The sequence below is a fragment of the Pyxicephalus adspersus genome, chromosome 1 (assembly GCF_032062135.1).
Source record: "Pyxicephalus adspersus chromosome 1, UCB_Pads_2.0, whole genome shotgun sequence".
In the NCBI taxonomy this organism is placed as follows: Eukaryota; Metazoa; Chordata; class Amphibia; order Anura; family Pyxicephalidae; genus Pyxicephalus; species Pyxicephalus adspersus.
Genome location: NC_092858.1, coordinates 68,944,795 through 68,962,145, shown reverse-complemented (window position 1 = coordinate 68,962,145; position 17,351 = coordinate 68,944,795). Strand labels below are relative to the sequence as shown.

Below are 17,351 nucleotides of genomic sequence, written 5' to 3'. Positions count from 1 at the left end.
CTTGAATATTAAAGAGCAAGGGTTTGTTGCACACTTTACATGAGAGTGCAATTCATTGGTCTGACCCGAGTATAAACTGAGATATTTTTGTAATTGCATTTTAGGGCATTAGAAAAAGAATCTTGGTTTATCTTTGAGTATATATGGACTACCTGTAACTACAAGTTCTGCCTCCTAATGCAGGCACATATGGCCTGATTTATTAAAGCTCTGCTAGACTGGAGAAGATAGACTATCATAGGAGAACCAGGATGATGTAGCAAACCAGGAATGGATCTTTTCCAGGTTTGAAAACATTTGCCATGTTTACAATAGCAAATGATTTTAAAGAATTCCATTTCAGGTTTGCTGGATCACCCAGCACTAAAAGAGTGAGCACTAAGGTAATTGTGTAAATGAACAAAAATGTAAAATAGTATAATGGCCCTGATTTATTAAACATCTCTAGGAGTGAACCTGGGTGATCCAGCAAACCTGGATGGAGTTCCTTAAAGTTGGCTAAAGTTTTCAATCTTGATCTATGTTCACCAGATCACTCAGGTTTTCCCATGTAGTGTATCTACTTAGCCATTATTGGAGAGTTTTAAAAAATCAGTCCCCATGTGCAGGATATATTGGGCCTGATTTATTAAAGCTCTTCAAAGCTGGAGAAAATACACTTTCATCAGTGAACCTGGGTGATAACAGTGTATGGGAAATATAAGGGAGATTGTCAGTAAATAATGACTCTTACCTTTTTCTCCAGCTCTTTCTTCATTCAAAAACTATTTAAAGTTTTTTTTTTTTAAACTGCTAGTCTAATTAATAGAGAACTTCATTTGATCACTTTCCACAATTACCTACAATCCAGAATTTAGAATGGAAGTATGAGAACCAATAATGTGGGATAATCAGGTTATATCGGTATCAGGAAGGAAAGATAACTATATAGTTGAAATGCAGCACAAGCAAAGTAAGTTATATTAGAAATTGCAGGCACCAGTAATAACTGGAAAATGTATAATTTTGTTGGTGCATATATGCTTTTAAAATAATGGTCCAGTATCCTGACTGGGTATCTAAATGTTTTTTTAAAAAACTTTTGTAGGGCATGTTTCTCGAAACGTGATACTACTTCTTATTTGTAAGGTATTATAAAGGGATAGTTGGTCTCTTTTTGAACTCTATGTATGTATGTGCAACTGTGGGAAAACTCCTAGGTACTACCCCACTGGGATGTTATGGACTACTAATTTAAAATGCCTACTGTCAGTATGCAGATATATATTTCTTGCTGTATACATATATATGCTTCAAATATTAATAGTACAAGCAGGATGATAGACGGCCACATCATCCTCTATATTGAAGTGCAGATTGTAAAAAAAAGTTTAAAATGTGCTGATATTATAAACATTCCACAAAACTTTCTTTTATGTTTTGTCCACTATTGGTTTCCCTCTTTCACTTTCTCTGAAGCTACAAGTGTACTAAAGATGTAAAAATATGTAGTGGGTATTATTTTTTGCACATTGTCTTTTGCCAGTTTTTATTTCTCCTACCTTATCTAAGAAACCCAAAAAGACTTACATAATTCTCTCACTGTTGCATTTCCGTAAAGTAAAAGAAGTATCCATTGCTTTTTTATGTTGATTTAGTTTAATACATTTGAATGGCAATCTGGCAGAGTATGGGCCTAAGAAAACTACATTTTAAACTTTTTTGAAATGACAAAAAAAGGGCTATATGTAATTTTTGAGTGTCATTTTCTGTTCATGTGATTCATAGAGATAACTGTGATATCTGGGAGCTGCAAGCATAATTGTAATGTGCTTGACTGGCAAAACATAATTGTTAGATAGAAACATAATTTCCAATAGTTGAGACACCTAGCATTAGGACATGTCCCTTCTGTACAAAACCCTATTTTTTCCATTTCTCCTTCTATAGTGTGTTCTTTGTTTTTGAAAGATTGAACATGCAAAAAAAAATAGACCAAACACATTATCTGGAGGTGTAAACTCCAGATAACGTGGAAACATGCATTTATGGGAATGTACAGTTTATCTGTATGTATTTTCTGTTCAGCCTATTACGTTAGTACTTAAAACGTGTAAAATACTGTACTTACATAGTACATAGTCATATTATGTAGTCTTCTATCCAGCCAGCAGGTGGAGCTCCCTTTCTCATCTCATGTATGTGACCTGTAGTCAAAACAGTGACACATGAGACAGCTGAAAGGAGGAGCTGCAATAAAAGCTGACTTGTTGAGCCTAATTTTAGATAAATTATGTTTATACATATATAAGTCACAAAAGTGAAAAAATATTCATTAGGAATAATGGTGACGGCAGGCATAGGGACTTTTGTATGGGCTTTTTTAGATGGCTTATATAAGGTCCTCCACAGCAACCCACATATGAATTAGGCATCTGAGGACTTCACAGCTCCCAGAGCCTCCAGACAAATTAAAGGGAACCTTTGGGAATTTTCATTGCAATGTGGCTACTAACTGAATGGCTTGTAACAAGCATGTAGTCTGATTGCTAATCAGAAGTTAGAGTCTCACAAGAAAGTGGAACTGGGATCAACAAAACAGCCTTGTATCTTGCAACTTTCTCAAATGCGTCAGTAAAGGCAGCTTTCCTTTTTTTATCACAAGTTCCTCTCAAGTGTTACCAGACATTTATTTCATGCTGCTGTTAGAGTCTATCAATTCTTATGCCAATGCTTATTTCAGTAGCAACAATATCTCACACTTCTTTGGTGCTGACCTTGATTCTCCTTTGGTAATAAAAAAAAAAACATGAACTTTGGGTAAAATAAAAAGGTAACTTTTGCAGTTGGTTTTGGACAGACGCCCTGCAACCCAACTTGCGCATGTAATTTTATAACATTGCCTGTGATTGATGGAGTGGCATAAAAAAGATGCTCGGGGGGACCACAAATGCAGCTGAAGGAAATCATATTTTTCCTGACCTCTACAAAAAACAAAAGCAAAACTATGATAACCTTTTATTTCACCTGGATTTCAGCATTGAGCAAATGGTCTCTTTATGTTTTGCGCATTTTAATGCACCTTTGACTCAACATGTGGTGTAATGCTGCATTCACACAATTATGTTTCTATTGAAATGAATGCATAAAATTTGGTAATGGTGTATATAAACATGGTTATATACATGATGTAAATGTTTAGGCATGTTCATATTCAGAACAAAGTGCTTTTTAATATTTAATATTCAATGTTTCCATACATTTAATTATAAATTTGTGTTACCAATAAAATGTTTGAACGTAGCCTAAAATTTAAAGCTGTATCTCCAACCATAGAGCATTATAGAATTAAGTTTTATTTTTGTTTGAAGGTTTGGATAGTTCAAGCACTGATTTTGGATACCCACTGAAAAGCAAAATGGGAAGTTTTCTGCTAAAATGTTATAATACACCCTTTACCTTTCTTTTAGTACCTTAACTTCTGAAGTGTTTTATGCTATAATTTTATAATGTTTGATTTCTAAACATACCCAGGGTATTTTTCAGTAGTACCTATGAAACATAAAGATTTTAATTGCAGACATTCTTTATCGAGTAGGTTTGATGGATTTGAAAGGTACAACTATTGCTAGGTTACTGATATTGCCAGTGGTGGGAAGCGGATTAGTTTATTACTGTTATTGCTAGAATGAAATTTCAGTTTATTATAAAATATTGCATACACTTATGAAATCAAGAATAAATATGAAACAAAAAATTATCAAGCATACAGTGAATATCACTGTAGCATACTGTGCACATAAATGAGAAAATGATACATGTGGTTCATGTGGTAAGAAAATGTGTTTCTTCTTTTCATTGCAGGATAATAATCACAGTGGTATGGGATTCTGCAGTCCAAGTAAGATTTTTTTTTCATTTTGGCTTATTGCATACATTGTATTTAGGTTATGTGTTTGTTAATATGTATCTGTTTGATTTGGTTAATTTGTTAACTACTAAAAAATGGAAACTGATGTATTAGCTTGAGGCAATTTTAAAGGTAGATGCCCCTGGTCACAAATAAAAAAAGTTGGTAATAAAAACTACTATAACATATGTACAAGTATATTTTAGGCTGACAGGGTTCCAAAAGTGTTAGGACATAAGCTAATGTTTCTTCTTTTCTATGTTTGGGGCATATTTTTAGTTTATCTATTCACTTGTACTACACTGAATTTACTAAATATCATATATGTGAACATTTAGCTCAGTTTATGTTGGTGTATGCTTAACGTGTATCTAAACCCAGTTTTAAAATTTTGGGTGACAAAACACATTACTGCATAGTATCTCTTAAGAGGTCATGTTGTCACCCTGGGCTACTCTTCTGATTTTAACTTTGAATAACAGACCCCCATCCTCCTCCTAAAATCCTCAGAGAATCGTGAATTGTGTAAAAAGATGGAGCAAAGGCAGAACATTTTTGGATAAAAATATTTTTGGCAAAATCACCTTTTGGTCTGTTAAATATAGCATTAAATGAGTTTTGATCAGAGATGAATTTCTTCAAAGTTATTTGCTATATGATATCAACTGTTTTGAATCCTGGACTAGATCCATACCAGGTTTGCTGGATCAGCCAGCTTCATTGTTGAAAGTGTATCCTCTCCAGCCTTGGAGAGCTTTAATAAATCTGGGTGTTGTCAACCTACGGCAGGAAGTGTGTTACTGGCTGGATCACAAGAAAAAAGACAAATGAGTATGAAGAAAAGGCCTTAAGAATTATACCAAATTCAGCCACTATGTCTAAGAAGTGGTGACATGCATTTTGTGGGTGTTAAAATAAACTTCAAAAAGTTTAAAAGGAACCCTATAATAGAAATTATTGTTAGGGGTTACATACTCTTAAATTCAACAACACCCTGCCCCCCCATATGCAAAATGTAAAGTAGTAGTTTAGGTTGGTTTATTCATCCAGTATGTTTTCTGGTGGAAGTACAGTGGAATCCAAATGGTTCCTAGTGCTTGTCCTCCTTCTCCTACCCTAGAGGAGGGTCACATGTCCTGGCTCTCTCGCTTCAGAACGTTAGTGCAGTGTTGACTAAAAACACATCCAACTATTTCCCTTGGTATACTATACCTTTATTGGCATTTTCTAAAGATAAACTCAGAAACACATTGTGTTTTTGGAACCTAATATAAATACTGTATACAGAGTCCTGGGAGAAATGTCTCTACTGTCCACCACCTTTACAGTCACCTTCTCACAGCGCATGGTAATTAACAAGCCTGCTTCTGCTAACAAATATACTTCTGCTATTAGCTAAACATAAACTGTAACTGTAGTAACTTCCCATACTCCCCAACAGAGCTGAACTTGCAAGAAAAGCTTTAATAAATACAGAAAATATGTTTAGAACTTTTCCATATAATAACACAAGAGATTCCCTTTCCTTACTTAGCTCCTGGGTTTTAATAGGAGTAAGCACTTCAATTACAGTTCCCACCTGTATCACTAATGAACATACTGGTTCCAAGAGGCTTTGTGGAATAAGGGCCCCCATGTTATTATGCAGAGGAGCACCAATCAAACTGGGTAAGTCATGGTTACGGTAATATTGGGCAAATAAATAAATGGAGTTGGTGTGGGGTGTTAATGATGGGCTGTTACTAACTTTGCCAGTCTCCCTTTTTGAGTTGCAACCCCAGGCTCCTATATTATTAGAGTTACGGATTTATTATGTATAAAAATTTGACTTGCATAGTAGCAACCAAAGGGAGCTAGGCTATTTAAAATGACATATGTGTAGATGTACTATATCTCTGTAAAACACAATGGGAGAAACAAGAAGTTTCTTGTGTAAATTTGGTAGGAAATTTCTTTGGTAAACAACAATAAAGAATCAGCAGAATGAGCTATTATTCCCTGGAATGAAGACGCAGTTTACTTTCTGTGGATATTAAAAAGTGAAGAGAAATATAAGAGCCCCATCCATAACACATTCACTTTTTAAGGCCAATTTAAAGTTTGTTTATGTGTAACGTAAAAAAGGGAATTTAGCTGTAAATATAAAGGCCTCTTACACTGTGGTGATATAATGACTAATTTAGAATGCAGCCTGTTATAAAACTGGATTTATAATGTGGGCAGTAATTTCACGTATTTGATCATTAAAATGCAATGTGGATTACATGCTGATTCATATTGTTTCATAAAAAAGACATGGATTTCAGATATTGATTTAAAATGAAATAAAATTACCAAGTTTATAAAGTAACTTTAGATTGCAATCTAATAATTCTTCGTGGCCTCGCTTAAACTTTTCCCCCAGAAATGGGAAAAAGATGTATACAGGGAAAAATTTAAAAAGTACATTGGGTTTTTGTTTTAAATAATTTAAAATAACACCATAAGCCAATATATGCATTGCAATATTTTTATGTTGTTTACAACCTTGAAATAAAAAAAAAGGAAATTTGTTGACAAATAAAGCGCAAAAGTTAATACTGTCCAGGTATAATTATTGATAGCTTTGCTGTACACACTGTTATTCAGACTAGCGTTTTTAAGGCTGAATTTATCATTTCTAGAAAATTTACAAACTAACATGTTTGCATTTTTCTCATTTCTGTGTTTAATTTTCATTAGTATTTGTATGCATAATTATGTGATTTCCATATTTTGCATCGCAGGCCCCTGCATAGATCATTGTATAACTCCACTTATGTTATAATATTTCTGTTTGGGTAGCATTCATTTAAATGAGACATGTGAGCAACAAGATCAAAGTTCCAATGTTGTTTAAAAAATGATGTATGGGTCTCCCCACCTGTTGGTACTCTGGAGCAAAAAATCGTCATACTTTGTAGAAAATGCTCAAGAAAAAATATCACTAAAGTAGCCCTTACTGACATCTTCCTAATGGTGCATTGATCCTGGTAGTGCACTATTCAGTATCTTCAGTGGTATATGTAGGGTTGTCACCCTTTACTATAAAAACAGTCATGGCAAGAATGTCCTAATGAAGATGTCACCTAAAAAGGACATGACCTGGACTTTACACATGGAACCCTTTACTTGGGTTAGAGCTGCCTTCAGATTTTGCTAAACACCCCCACCCTTCCCCAGCAACGGTCTTAATGTAAGTGAGTCAAAATACTCCTGACTGCATTCTCAGTGTACATTCCCATACTGGTAATCTGAATGAAGTCCAGTAAGCAAACTACCAATAATACATATATGTAAACATAACTCTACATATAATTGAAAAAAAAAACTGGTATCGATCCATCTGACCTCAAAGCCAACAGCAAAAGTTACCCAAAACTAAAGTGAATGTTATTTCCTCATCAGACCTGTGAACAATGGTGGAGTGGGGGAAAATCTCTATCTTTTACTATATCTATACCCCTGCATTTTTTGAGGAGAAAAATCGAAGATGAATAGAGATGGAAGACTTCCCTCACTTTACTGTTGATAAGTGGGGAAAAAGGGTTTACAAAATTATAGCTAATCTGGTGCACTCATTTAAGACATGATTGCTGATGGTCTAAAGGCTTGACACTCCTACAGCCTGTAACTGTCCCATAATTAAAATTTACTCATGGTACATTTGAGAGAACTGCTTCATGTCACATTTAAACACAGGAAGTAACTGTACACTGTCAAACCACTGAGACCAGGCACATCCATGAAAACCTACAAAGAAAGGCAACTCCACAGCATAACACAGAGGAGAGGACAAATGAATACACTACAAGAGATATAAGGCATCCTAGCAAGGGGGAAAAAGGTAATAACCAATCCTAGGACACAATTATACTTACACTTCCCCCCATCCAGTACCACTTCCTAACCAGTGGTAATATCACCACAACAGGAACAGAGGGGAATCTTTTAATGAGAACGTGTAATAGGCCATTCCATCCCTTTGAAGAGATTTCCCATTTCTGCTGTGAAAAGAAATCTCCCCAGCAGCTCACAAATAGCAAAAGTTGAGAATGTTTTTTTTACCCATTTTCCTCTTTCTAAAAAATTAAAACAAATAAAGTTTTATATACTTTAGAGCCAGCTGTGGAAGAAATGTTGGCTGTTGTTGCTGCCCTCTTTCTGAAAATGAATACCCCCTTACTGTAATGTTGGACACAAGCAATATTAAAGCCAAAAGCTACACATGAGGACCAAACAGCTAGCATTTTTTTTAAAAGAAGAGGTCACAGTCAGCACTGCTATTCTCTATGTATTTTGTATGACATATTTCCTTTATTTTATTTAGTGAAATTTTACTAATTCCTCTTTTCTGAATAACAGATCCTTTTTCATATCTTAGAAAAGCTGCAATATATTTCATTTGTGGAAGGTAGTAAAAATTAATGTAAATTTATTAAATTATTGGTTATTTCAGTTTTTTTAAAAGAATTTACCATTTTGTCTTTTTCCAAGAAGATGGTGATTTGAAGATCCGAAGCCAAGCTAATTGTTCAGCTCAAATATCGTAAGTGCCTCTATTTTTATTTTAGTTCATGAAAATTACTTACATGTAAAAGCTGGATACACCATTTACTATGTAAAAAAAGGTTGAGTGTGCTGACCATGTGGTAAATGCACAATACCTGTATTATACTGCATTACTTTTTTAAATTATTAATGACCTCAAAATCACATCAATAAAATGTGTTCATACTCTAATTCCTGTAGCACATTGCTAAACTGACCTAAATAAATTGCACAACAGTTCCATTTTTGCAGAAGTTTCCTTACTGTATTTGATCAGGCTATTTCACTGGGAACCACTTAGTAGCCACTTTCTATTCTGTGTGACGTGGAACTTATTTTAGCCATTGACAACAGTGGTCACTTCAACAGTCAATATTCTTGTGCAGTATAAAAAAACATGCCTACTGTAATACCCAGGTCAAACATTCTTATCATTCAAAAACTATTTGGTCTTTATAGCCGTGGTGAGCTTTTAAACAAGGCTTAACAAGGAAAACACAATGTCAGTGGCTTTGGTACCTGCAATAAGTTGACTGTACACTGGCTTATCAGCAGATATAAATGTCACGATTGCCCTGCTTTTCTGATGATTTAGTCAAAAAGATAATTATGTCTTGGCATATTTTGAAAGAGTTATCAGAAAACCTGGCAAGCACTCAGCAAGATAATTTTCTACTACATGTACTTTACTGCCACAGCACTTACAAAGCGTTATATAATTGCTCTTTTAAAGAACTAAATGTGAACTGTAAGAGCTATATTGCCATCTGGAGGAATATGAAGAAAAAGGAAACTTGGGCCATCAAGCTAAAAAAGTTATAAATGTCATAGTTTCATGAAAAGTCCTCTTCAGAATCAGTAATAGCTTGTTACAGACAGAGTTAGTTATATGGTATGTATGCAACATGATTAATGTGTACAATGCTTGTTACTTTGCAAGTAGATTGTTTTGCATGTAAATGGAATTTTATTGTAAAAGAAGTTTTAAATATAGGAATCCTGCTCCTGTCTTTGGTTGAATCTATACAATCTTTAAAAGCTATGTTATGTGCAGTCTTTTGGTGATGTCAAGAGCCACACTTGAGGTTCTCAATATAAAGTTGACTACCACTGGCTTAGGGCTGGTACTTTAGGATGACAGTCTATTGTTCAGTGAAGAAAGAGTGAGCCTGGCCTACTCATCACAAATTTAAAAAAAACTACTTTTTTTTTCTTTAGAAGATGTACTTGGTTTGCTGGATCACCCAGATTCACTGATGAAATTTATCTTCTCCAGCCTTGGATAATTTTATTAAATCAGGCCCCATGTGTATACATGTTGTTTGTATGCAAAAAGAAATATTTAAACTGCAACAAATTTTAGCACTAAACAAAACATAATCATATTTTAAAAACAAAAAGAATTCATCCACACATTTTGAACTTGAAGTTAAGAAACAAGTCCTTTAAGATATCAGACATAACAAGAAGTGAATAAAATGTTACCTGAAAGAATTGTTTAACGCAGGGATGGACAGTTCAAAAACAGGTGGTCTGATATTGTTCCCTCCCTTTATTTGCCTCCTGTAGTCGCGTTTACAACAGCACTCTGGCTAGGAGAGAGAGGCAAGCACTATGAGCCAGTCAATTTTGCTTAAGTGCACATATACTAACCAGCAGTGTGCTTAGAGGGGGTAAACTGTCCCAGTCAGAGGTTAGGGGCAGAAAGGTGGCCAGACTGTAATACTGCACTAGAGTAAAATAAAATTAATATCCCCAGAGTGCTAACAGGCAGAGCAATTTAAATCTCAGTATTAAATGAACTGAAGAAATAATACTCTAGCAGATAAAACAGATCGTACCTAGCTATTTGCTAGTGTCCATGCTAGAGTCCCAACTACAGATGGCAGATCAGTGTGGACCAGGAGGCAGATCTGCATATGCATATGCGTACTGCACTGGCCACAGATTTAGAGAAGAACAGTCTTTTCAACAAAAGTGGAAGATCCTAATCCAGGTTACCCACTAATCTGAGATCTATAGGTGGGTTATAGACATTGGCCCTGATTTATGAAAGCTCGCCAAAGCTGGAGAAAATATACTTTCATCAGTGAAGCTGGATGATTCAGCAAAGCTGGAAGATCTTGTCCAGGATTGAAAACATTTGTTAGCAAATAGCAAATGACTTTGAATAAATCCATTCAAGGTTTGCTGGATCACCCAGCTTCACTGATGAAAGTTTATCCCTTCCAGCCTTGAAGAGCTTTAACAAATCAGGCCCATTATGAGGAGGATGAAAGGAGCTCATTAGTGTTGAAAAAATGATTTTCATCCTTTTATACACTGTAGTATGTGCACTTTGAAAAACATGTTTTTTTTTAATTCCCATTCCTTTTGTAGGGGACCTTAAAAAGTTTTGTCATGAATAAAGTTAGGTGCAGAGGTTGAGAAATGATGTGAGCTGAAGTTTGGCACTTTAATCACATACTGTCTGAAATAAATGGTGTCTTGTGCATGTATCGGTTTATTTTTAACACAGTCTTGGATAACCAAAGCGCTCCATGAATCAGTGAAAGATTTAGTCAAAGAACTAATTCAATCTCCACAAGCCAGAGCAATCTCTAAAATAAGCACAAACAGTAATTTTAACACATTTTGCATCTTTCCGTCTTGTCATCACTGGATCAGCAACAGCAAAACATCATCTTCCATGATGAAATACAGCATTCAACATTTTAATTACTGTGATGGTATCTCCATGTGAGATAAAAGAAAACATTAATGGAACTTTTCAAGAGCTTAGGTTACCTCATTGTGATGAGGTTGAAACTGCTTATTTTCACTAAACACCATATTTACTGTAATATTTCCTATGTGTTTGAAAGCTGCTTTGTAGCCATCCCAGTTAGGTCAGTTTGATATTTCTGATGCCCAGTGGTCTTGTGAAATGCATTTATTACCTAAGAATTTCAAGGATTTGCATTTATAATATTTCTTTCCTTTTGAAAGCCCATGTTTTTCTAAATCTTCCTCAAGACCAATGCCCTCACTCTTTTCGGCCAGACATGAAACAACAGCAAATCTAGCAACATAAACCCTAAATAGAAAAGTATGAATATGCAGGTCAGTTCATTACACTGAGATTTTTAGTTTAGGTTAGCTTCTAATTTTATCAGAAGTACATGGTAACAAGATCGTTAGTTAGCACAACAATGACATGGCACTTTTAGTACTTCAATGGAATTCTTTAAACAATACAAAAGCAAAAAGATACAGGACTTTAACAGCAGTGATTATTATAAAAATTATCATAAATCTTTTTTTTCATTCATTAAAAAGCAACAATTTAAATTTGCATGCCTCTTCCCCTATACTAAGTTTCAGGAACAGTCTAATTGACATTCTAACATACATGGGCTAGATACATTGTACACATTACATATGTTGAGTTTATCCGACACGTTTCGCAGACTATGTCCGCTTCCTCAGGGATGTAATTAGTACAGCTCGTAGATGTATCAGCACAAAGGTTGTTACAATCACCAGTATGCTTATTCCCCTGGTATGAAGGCAGGCAAAAGGCAGGATTAAAGATGGCGGTGTCCCATTTATGTTCTCCACGGTAATATTTAGTACTTCTCCAATTATTATTAGTAATGCTCACTCCATTGTGGAGTGTTAATAAGCAATTATCTTCAAAAACTAGATTCAATCAAATAATTTCATCCATAAACTGGCTTGCAATTAGATTATAAGGAGAACCGCCATCCTCTGTGACACATGGGTGTAACAGTGTAACTATGTACCTATTGAATTCTTTATTTTAATTAAATTAAATCCAAATATCAGTAAACCACCAAATTGGAGGAAGCAGAGCCAGAAAGTACAATCTTTACTACTCAAATTCCCAAGAGATAAAAAAAAACTGATTTACAAGTATCTAGCTGCCATTCACAAAAAAAAGTTAGTTTAAGAACTCATTTATGAGCCAAATGGTTTTTTAATCTTCAAATATATATGTTAACGAATAGGCAGTAAATCTACGTAGTACTTCCTCCTTTAAATTTGTAAAAAGAGAACAAGAGGTTTTGCAGACTATGCAGAAATGTCCACAATAAAAGACCATAGGTAAGAACACCTTGAAAAATAAGGCTTGCTTTATTATCGAGTCAAGTTTAAAACTATACGATTAGTAAAAATTTACTGTTACAATATTAAATCAGTTTTATATATTTAAGAGAATTGCAACAAAAACAATATATTGAGTATTTTTCTTTTTACTGTGATGAATAATATATCCACTTGATGTTTATAACATTACTATGTTGTTCAGTCTCTGTGTTATTTTTACATAAAAATGACTCTTTGGGGCAAAGAAAAATGAAATGCATACAGAAACTGGGACACAGCCAATCCAAACATGTGTAATTGTGTAGACACTTTCCAGAGCTTAGAAGATGGAAAATGTGCCTCACAGATTCAATAACCAAACAACATTCCTGTGCCCTGTAACATTAATAAGTCTACAATTCTTTTTATACAGTGGAATATTACTGGAACAAGGTCTTGTATGTGTCCTGATAATTCTTGACCTTCTATGTAAAAGATCAATCATCCTACTACATACAATAACATGTTAGCAATACTTTGTTTTGCCTGAAAAAAAAAAGCAAAATAAATATTTCAACATATTTTAACAGGCAAACAATATACCTTCATTTAGACAGTACCTACTGATAAAGATATCATTCAACATATGACACACAAAATTGAACTGGTATATTCAATGCTATAATATAAAATAAAATGAGGATTTGTCACAAGTAAAATCACAAGTTGGTACACCTACCGTATTTTTCGCCGTATAAGATGCTCCGGAATATAAGACGCACCCAATTTTAAAGGAGAAAAATCTAGAAAAAAAAGATTCTGAAAGATTATTCCCCTTCTGATCACTCATGTGCCATTCATACCGGTATTCCCCTCACTCTGTGCCTTTAGAATTCCCTTTCTGATCACTCTGTGTCATTCAAATTCCTCTTCTGATCACTCTGTGCTTTTTTTCCACTGTACGGCAGTTAGGACAGGGAACAGCAGGTGGCGCTGTGCCGGCTTCTTTCGCTCTGCATAACAGACAGAAGACACGATGCTGGCAGAGGAGAGAAGAGACACGCTGCATGCAGCCAGAGACACACGCAGGATCGGGTATCGGGTGAGTATATTATTTTAATTATTTTATAACACATTTGTTGTATAGGACGCACTAACTTTTCCCCCCCAGTTTTGGGAAAGAAAAAGTGCGTCTTATACGGCAAAAAATACGGTATATGTTTCTATTACTTCAAATCCATTAAATTACAACATGGTGTTGCAGATTAAGTGCCACTGATTAGGACCTCCCTAGGTTGTATGGAGGTGAATATCCAGAATATGGATATTGTAACTCTTGTGTTAACTTTACTATTGACCAACTTTTGTGTCATCAAAGTCATCAAAACAAGTCATCAAAAGAGCTCTCTAAGATCCTCAGAAAGAAGGTCGTTGGTGCCCATGAGTATAATAGTTACTAGTGGAATAGATTTTAGACACCTGTAATTTGTCATGAACCCAGCCCAAAGAATGCTGGATGAGATATGGAATCATCTGTCCAAAGGTTAAAGTTGAATCAATCTTTTAATGCCTTAATGATCTAAAGTACACTAGCAAATCCACCAAGGAATGGCTCGTAATGTAAAAATCTTTTGATGGTGTTGGTGTTTTTTTGTGAATAATTATCTAACTATTTTCCTCCAATTGTTTTGAAAGACAAATACCTAACTTGTGTACTTTAACAGCATAAGTTCTAAAACAACAAAGAACTAAAATTTAACATCTTTCACATCAAAGACTGCAGATAATAAAACTGCAGACATACCAAGTATAAACTATGACACATGGAGAAAAGAGGACCCTGCCCAATTACGCTTACAGTTTATGAGCACATTTAGAAATTATGACACTAGTGTGAGCATCCTATGTCTACATCTATGTATTACAATGTGTTATTAGAAAATATAAAATTAGACCCATATTTTAGCAGTGAAACTCCTGGGGACTGCAATAAAAGTTCAATATTCCAAAAGGAATACTTATTTGGTAATGCTAAGTCCTAAGCACAGTAACTGATTCCAATACCGAACTGACTTCAGCAAAGTCATTTGTGTTATATATTCGTGATATTTGTGTAAGCACACTTTAATATAAGCCTGTATTGGCAGATTACCAGCTCAATTCACAAAGCTCCTTTTCTCTTGTTCTCTTATGTTATTTACTTGATACTACACGTATTTACTTCAAAACTTTCAGATGTCAAATCTCAATGGTGCCAACATGTTTTATTTATTCAGCTCTGCAAGTAGAGGTATATTACCATTAATAGTGCTATTACATTACTGTTATTGTTATTTTATCTGTCTTTATAAAAAATAAATGTGAATGTAACAAGGATTACACCACATGTTATTGCTCCTTATTATAACACCAGCTTCAGGGTAGAGATAACTTAGAGTTTCAATAGCTAGGAGGGAAGGACACGAAGGACACGCAAAACCAAATAAACAATTTATAAGTAAAAAGGCTTTTAAAAGATTAAAGTGTCTGTAGGTAAAGTCTGTTTTTAGTTTTAGAATAGTGAATGGTAAACCCCACGTCAAGATTGTATTGCATTGTGTGCCCCCATTGGGAAAATTCACCCATCTATCCAAAAATAGTCAGACATTTGAATTTTAGATTTTCTCCCAGAAAAAGCATCAGAGTTTGTAATAACAGCCTGACCTTGAGAGGATCTTTCCAGGTCCATTTCTAGTATAATTTTAGATTTCATTTTGGGTTACTGAACCTCTTAGCAAATGATTCCCCTATTTTATAATTAGTTGGTATAATTTTCATAACATACTGTGGCCTGTTTTACTGAAGTGACTGGTTAGCATTGATATTTGTGTCCGATAACTTTTGCTAGACTGTGTCACTGTAGCATTGTGTACTTTTTATTCACCTAATGAATATTGTTACTGTCATATAGTACAAATATCTTTAAAAAGGATTAATAAATAAAATAGAATATTGTTGTATAGTTTACAGTAATGAATTTGGATAATAGGCTGAAGATGACAAGAAAAAAGAAGGCTCCTTTGAAGGCGCCAAATTATATATGTTAAAAAATAGTAGCAATTTTATTGGAAATATCAAAAAAATATTAAAATCACAGACAAATGTAATTTTAAGCTTATAAAACCAATTGTGAACCAATTATAGAGCAACAAAAAGACAAGTCTCACTTGTAAATAAAGTTTAGCATAGATGTTGTCATGAGTTTCTTGCCCAACGCGTTTCGCCCACATGGGACTTCATCAGAGGATTATTTAACAACACCACAGGGACAACAGGGAACAATACAACAATAAATTAGAAAGAAATACATATATATAGGAAAAGATATATTCAAAAATGATTGTTTATACACGTACTGTCATATCAGAGTAAATAACTGTAAATAACTAAACAAATGTGTATTAACCACCTAGCCGGTATGCCCGACCTTCGTATGGGCAAAAAAAAATGGCTAGGATGGTTAACCCCGTAATTTTGTCACATCCTTACCTCCATGGTCCCGCTGTGCACATCCAGCGGGACCATGGAGGTAAGGATTCCAGCGTCGTTTTCCCATTCCAGCGTCGTCCTCCGTCCATCGTCGTCCGTCGATCTCCAGCGTCGGGTGCCAGCGGGACCGGTAAGATGCCGGCCGGTATCTTGTGTTCCGCTGCCCGGCATCTTGCGTTCTGCCGCCCGGCCGGCCGAACACAAGATCCCGGCCGGCTGAACACAAGATACCGGCCGGCATCTTACCTGGTCCCGCTGATGGTCCACGTCCGTGTTCGTCCAGCGCCGGATGATCTCTGCAGGGAGAAGCCGTCCGGCGGAGAAAAAAAACCGGACAGCTTCTCCCTGCGTGCGTGATGACGTCGGCGCGTGTGCGGGAAATTCAAATAGAAACTCATTCATTCATTTTGTATTGGATTCAATACAAACTCCTGTATTCAATCCAATACAAAATATTTCAAATAAATACAAAGTTTGTAATTGGTAAATTCAAACTCTCATTTTGTATTGGATTGAATACAAACTCCGGTATCCAATCCAATACAAAAAAATAAAAAAAAATAAAAGTAAATACATTTTTTATATTCATAATATCTACTAGAACCCTTGTTCGGACATATTTCTGTAAGTTACAGGTCTACAATTTAAAAAAAAGATTTCATGAAAAACAGTGGATCACTTTTGGTACAGAAATCTAGACCTCAGTGTAACGCTCAGGTGGTTAAAGATCACAGTGATCATATTAAAAATCATTAATGGTCAGGTATTTGATACAAAATAGATGTAGATAGATCAAAGTGATTTGGCTTCCCAAGAACACCCAAATAATCAAGAGCTAGGACTATAAAAACCAGGAAACATTTGCCTACTAATAAGCAAAGTTAATCCAAAGACATAAAAAGTATATTATTACTTACATATATGCAACCTCTAAGATTTTTAGAAGGAACAATAGATTTGGGATGGATGAAGGATAGTGCAGGTTACCTCCAAGGATCTGTAAAAGAAATATATAGTGTATGATGTTTTATAATAAAGTATTTGAGTTAAAAAATCTCCAGAAAGAAAGGTAACTCATAATTGTCTAGATCAGGGGTGCCCACACTTTTTTCTCGCTAGCTCGCTAGCTACTTTTTAAATGACCAAGTCAAAATGATCTACCAACAATAAAAATGCTTAACATATCATTATTTATATATATACCAAGTATGACACAGAAGTGACTGGAGCTAATGAGACATTGCCCCTGAGTCATCAATAAAATCCGCGCTGGCTG

General features: G+C 35.0%; 1 protein-coding gene across 3 annotated transcripts in view; it reads left to right on the top strand.

Moving 5' to 3' along the window:
- AFF3 (ALF transcription elongation factor 3) overlaps window positions 1-17,351 on the top strand; it is a 142,147-nt gene that overhangs the window by 79,423 nt on the left and 45,373 nt on the right. For 2 of the 3 annotated variants that reach the window (XM_072413365.1, XM_072413376.1), the window contains exons 4-5: window positions 3,844-3,880; window positions 8,405-8,456. In XM_072413365.1, coding sequence (XP_072269466.1) covers window positions 3,844-3,880; window positions 8,405-8,456 — 89 coding nt within the window. The remainder of the gene's footprint in view (window positions 1-3,843; window positions 3,881-8,404; window positions 8,457-17,351) is intronic. The other variant, XM_072413371.1, reaches the window with a different exon arrangement.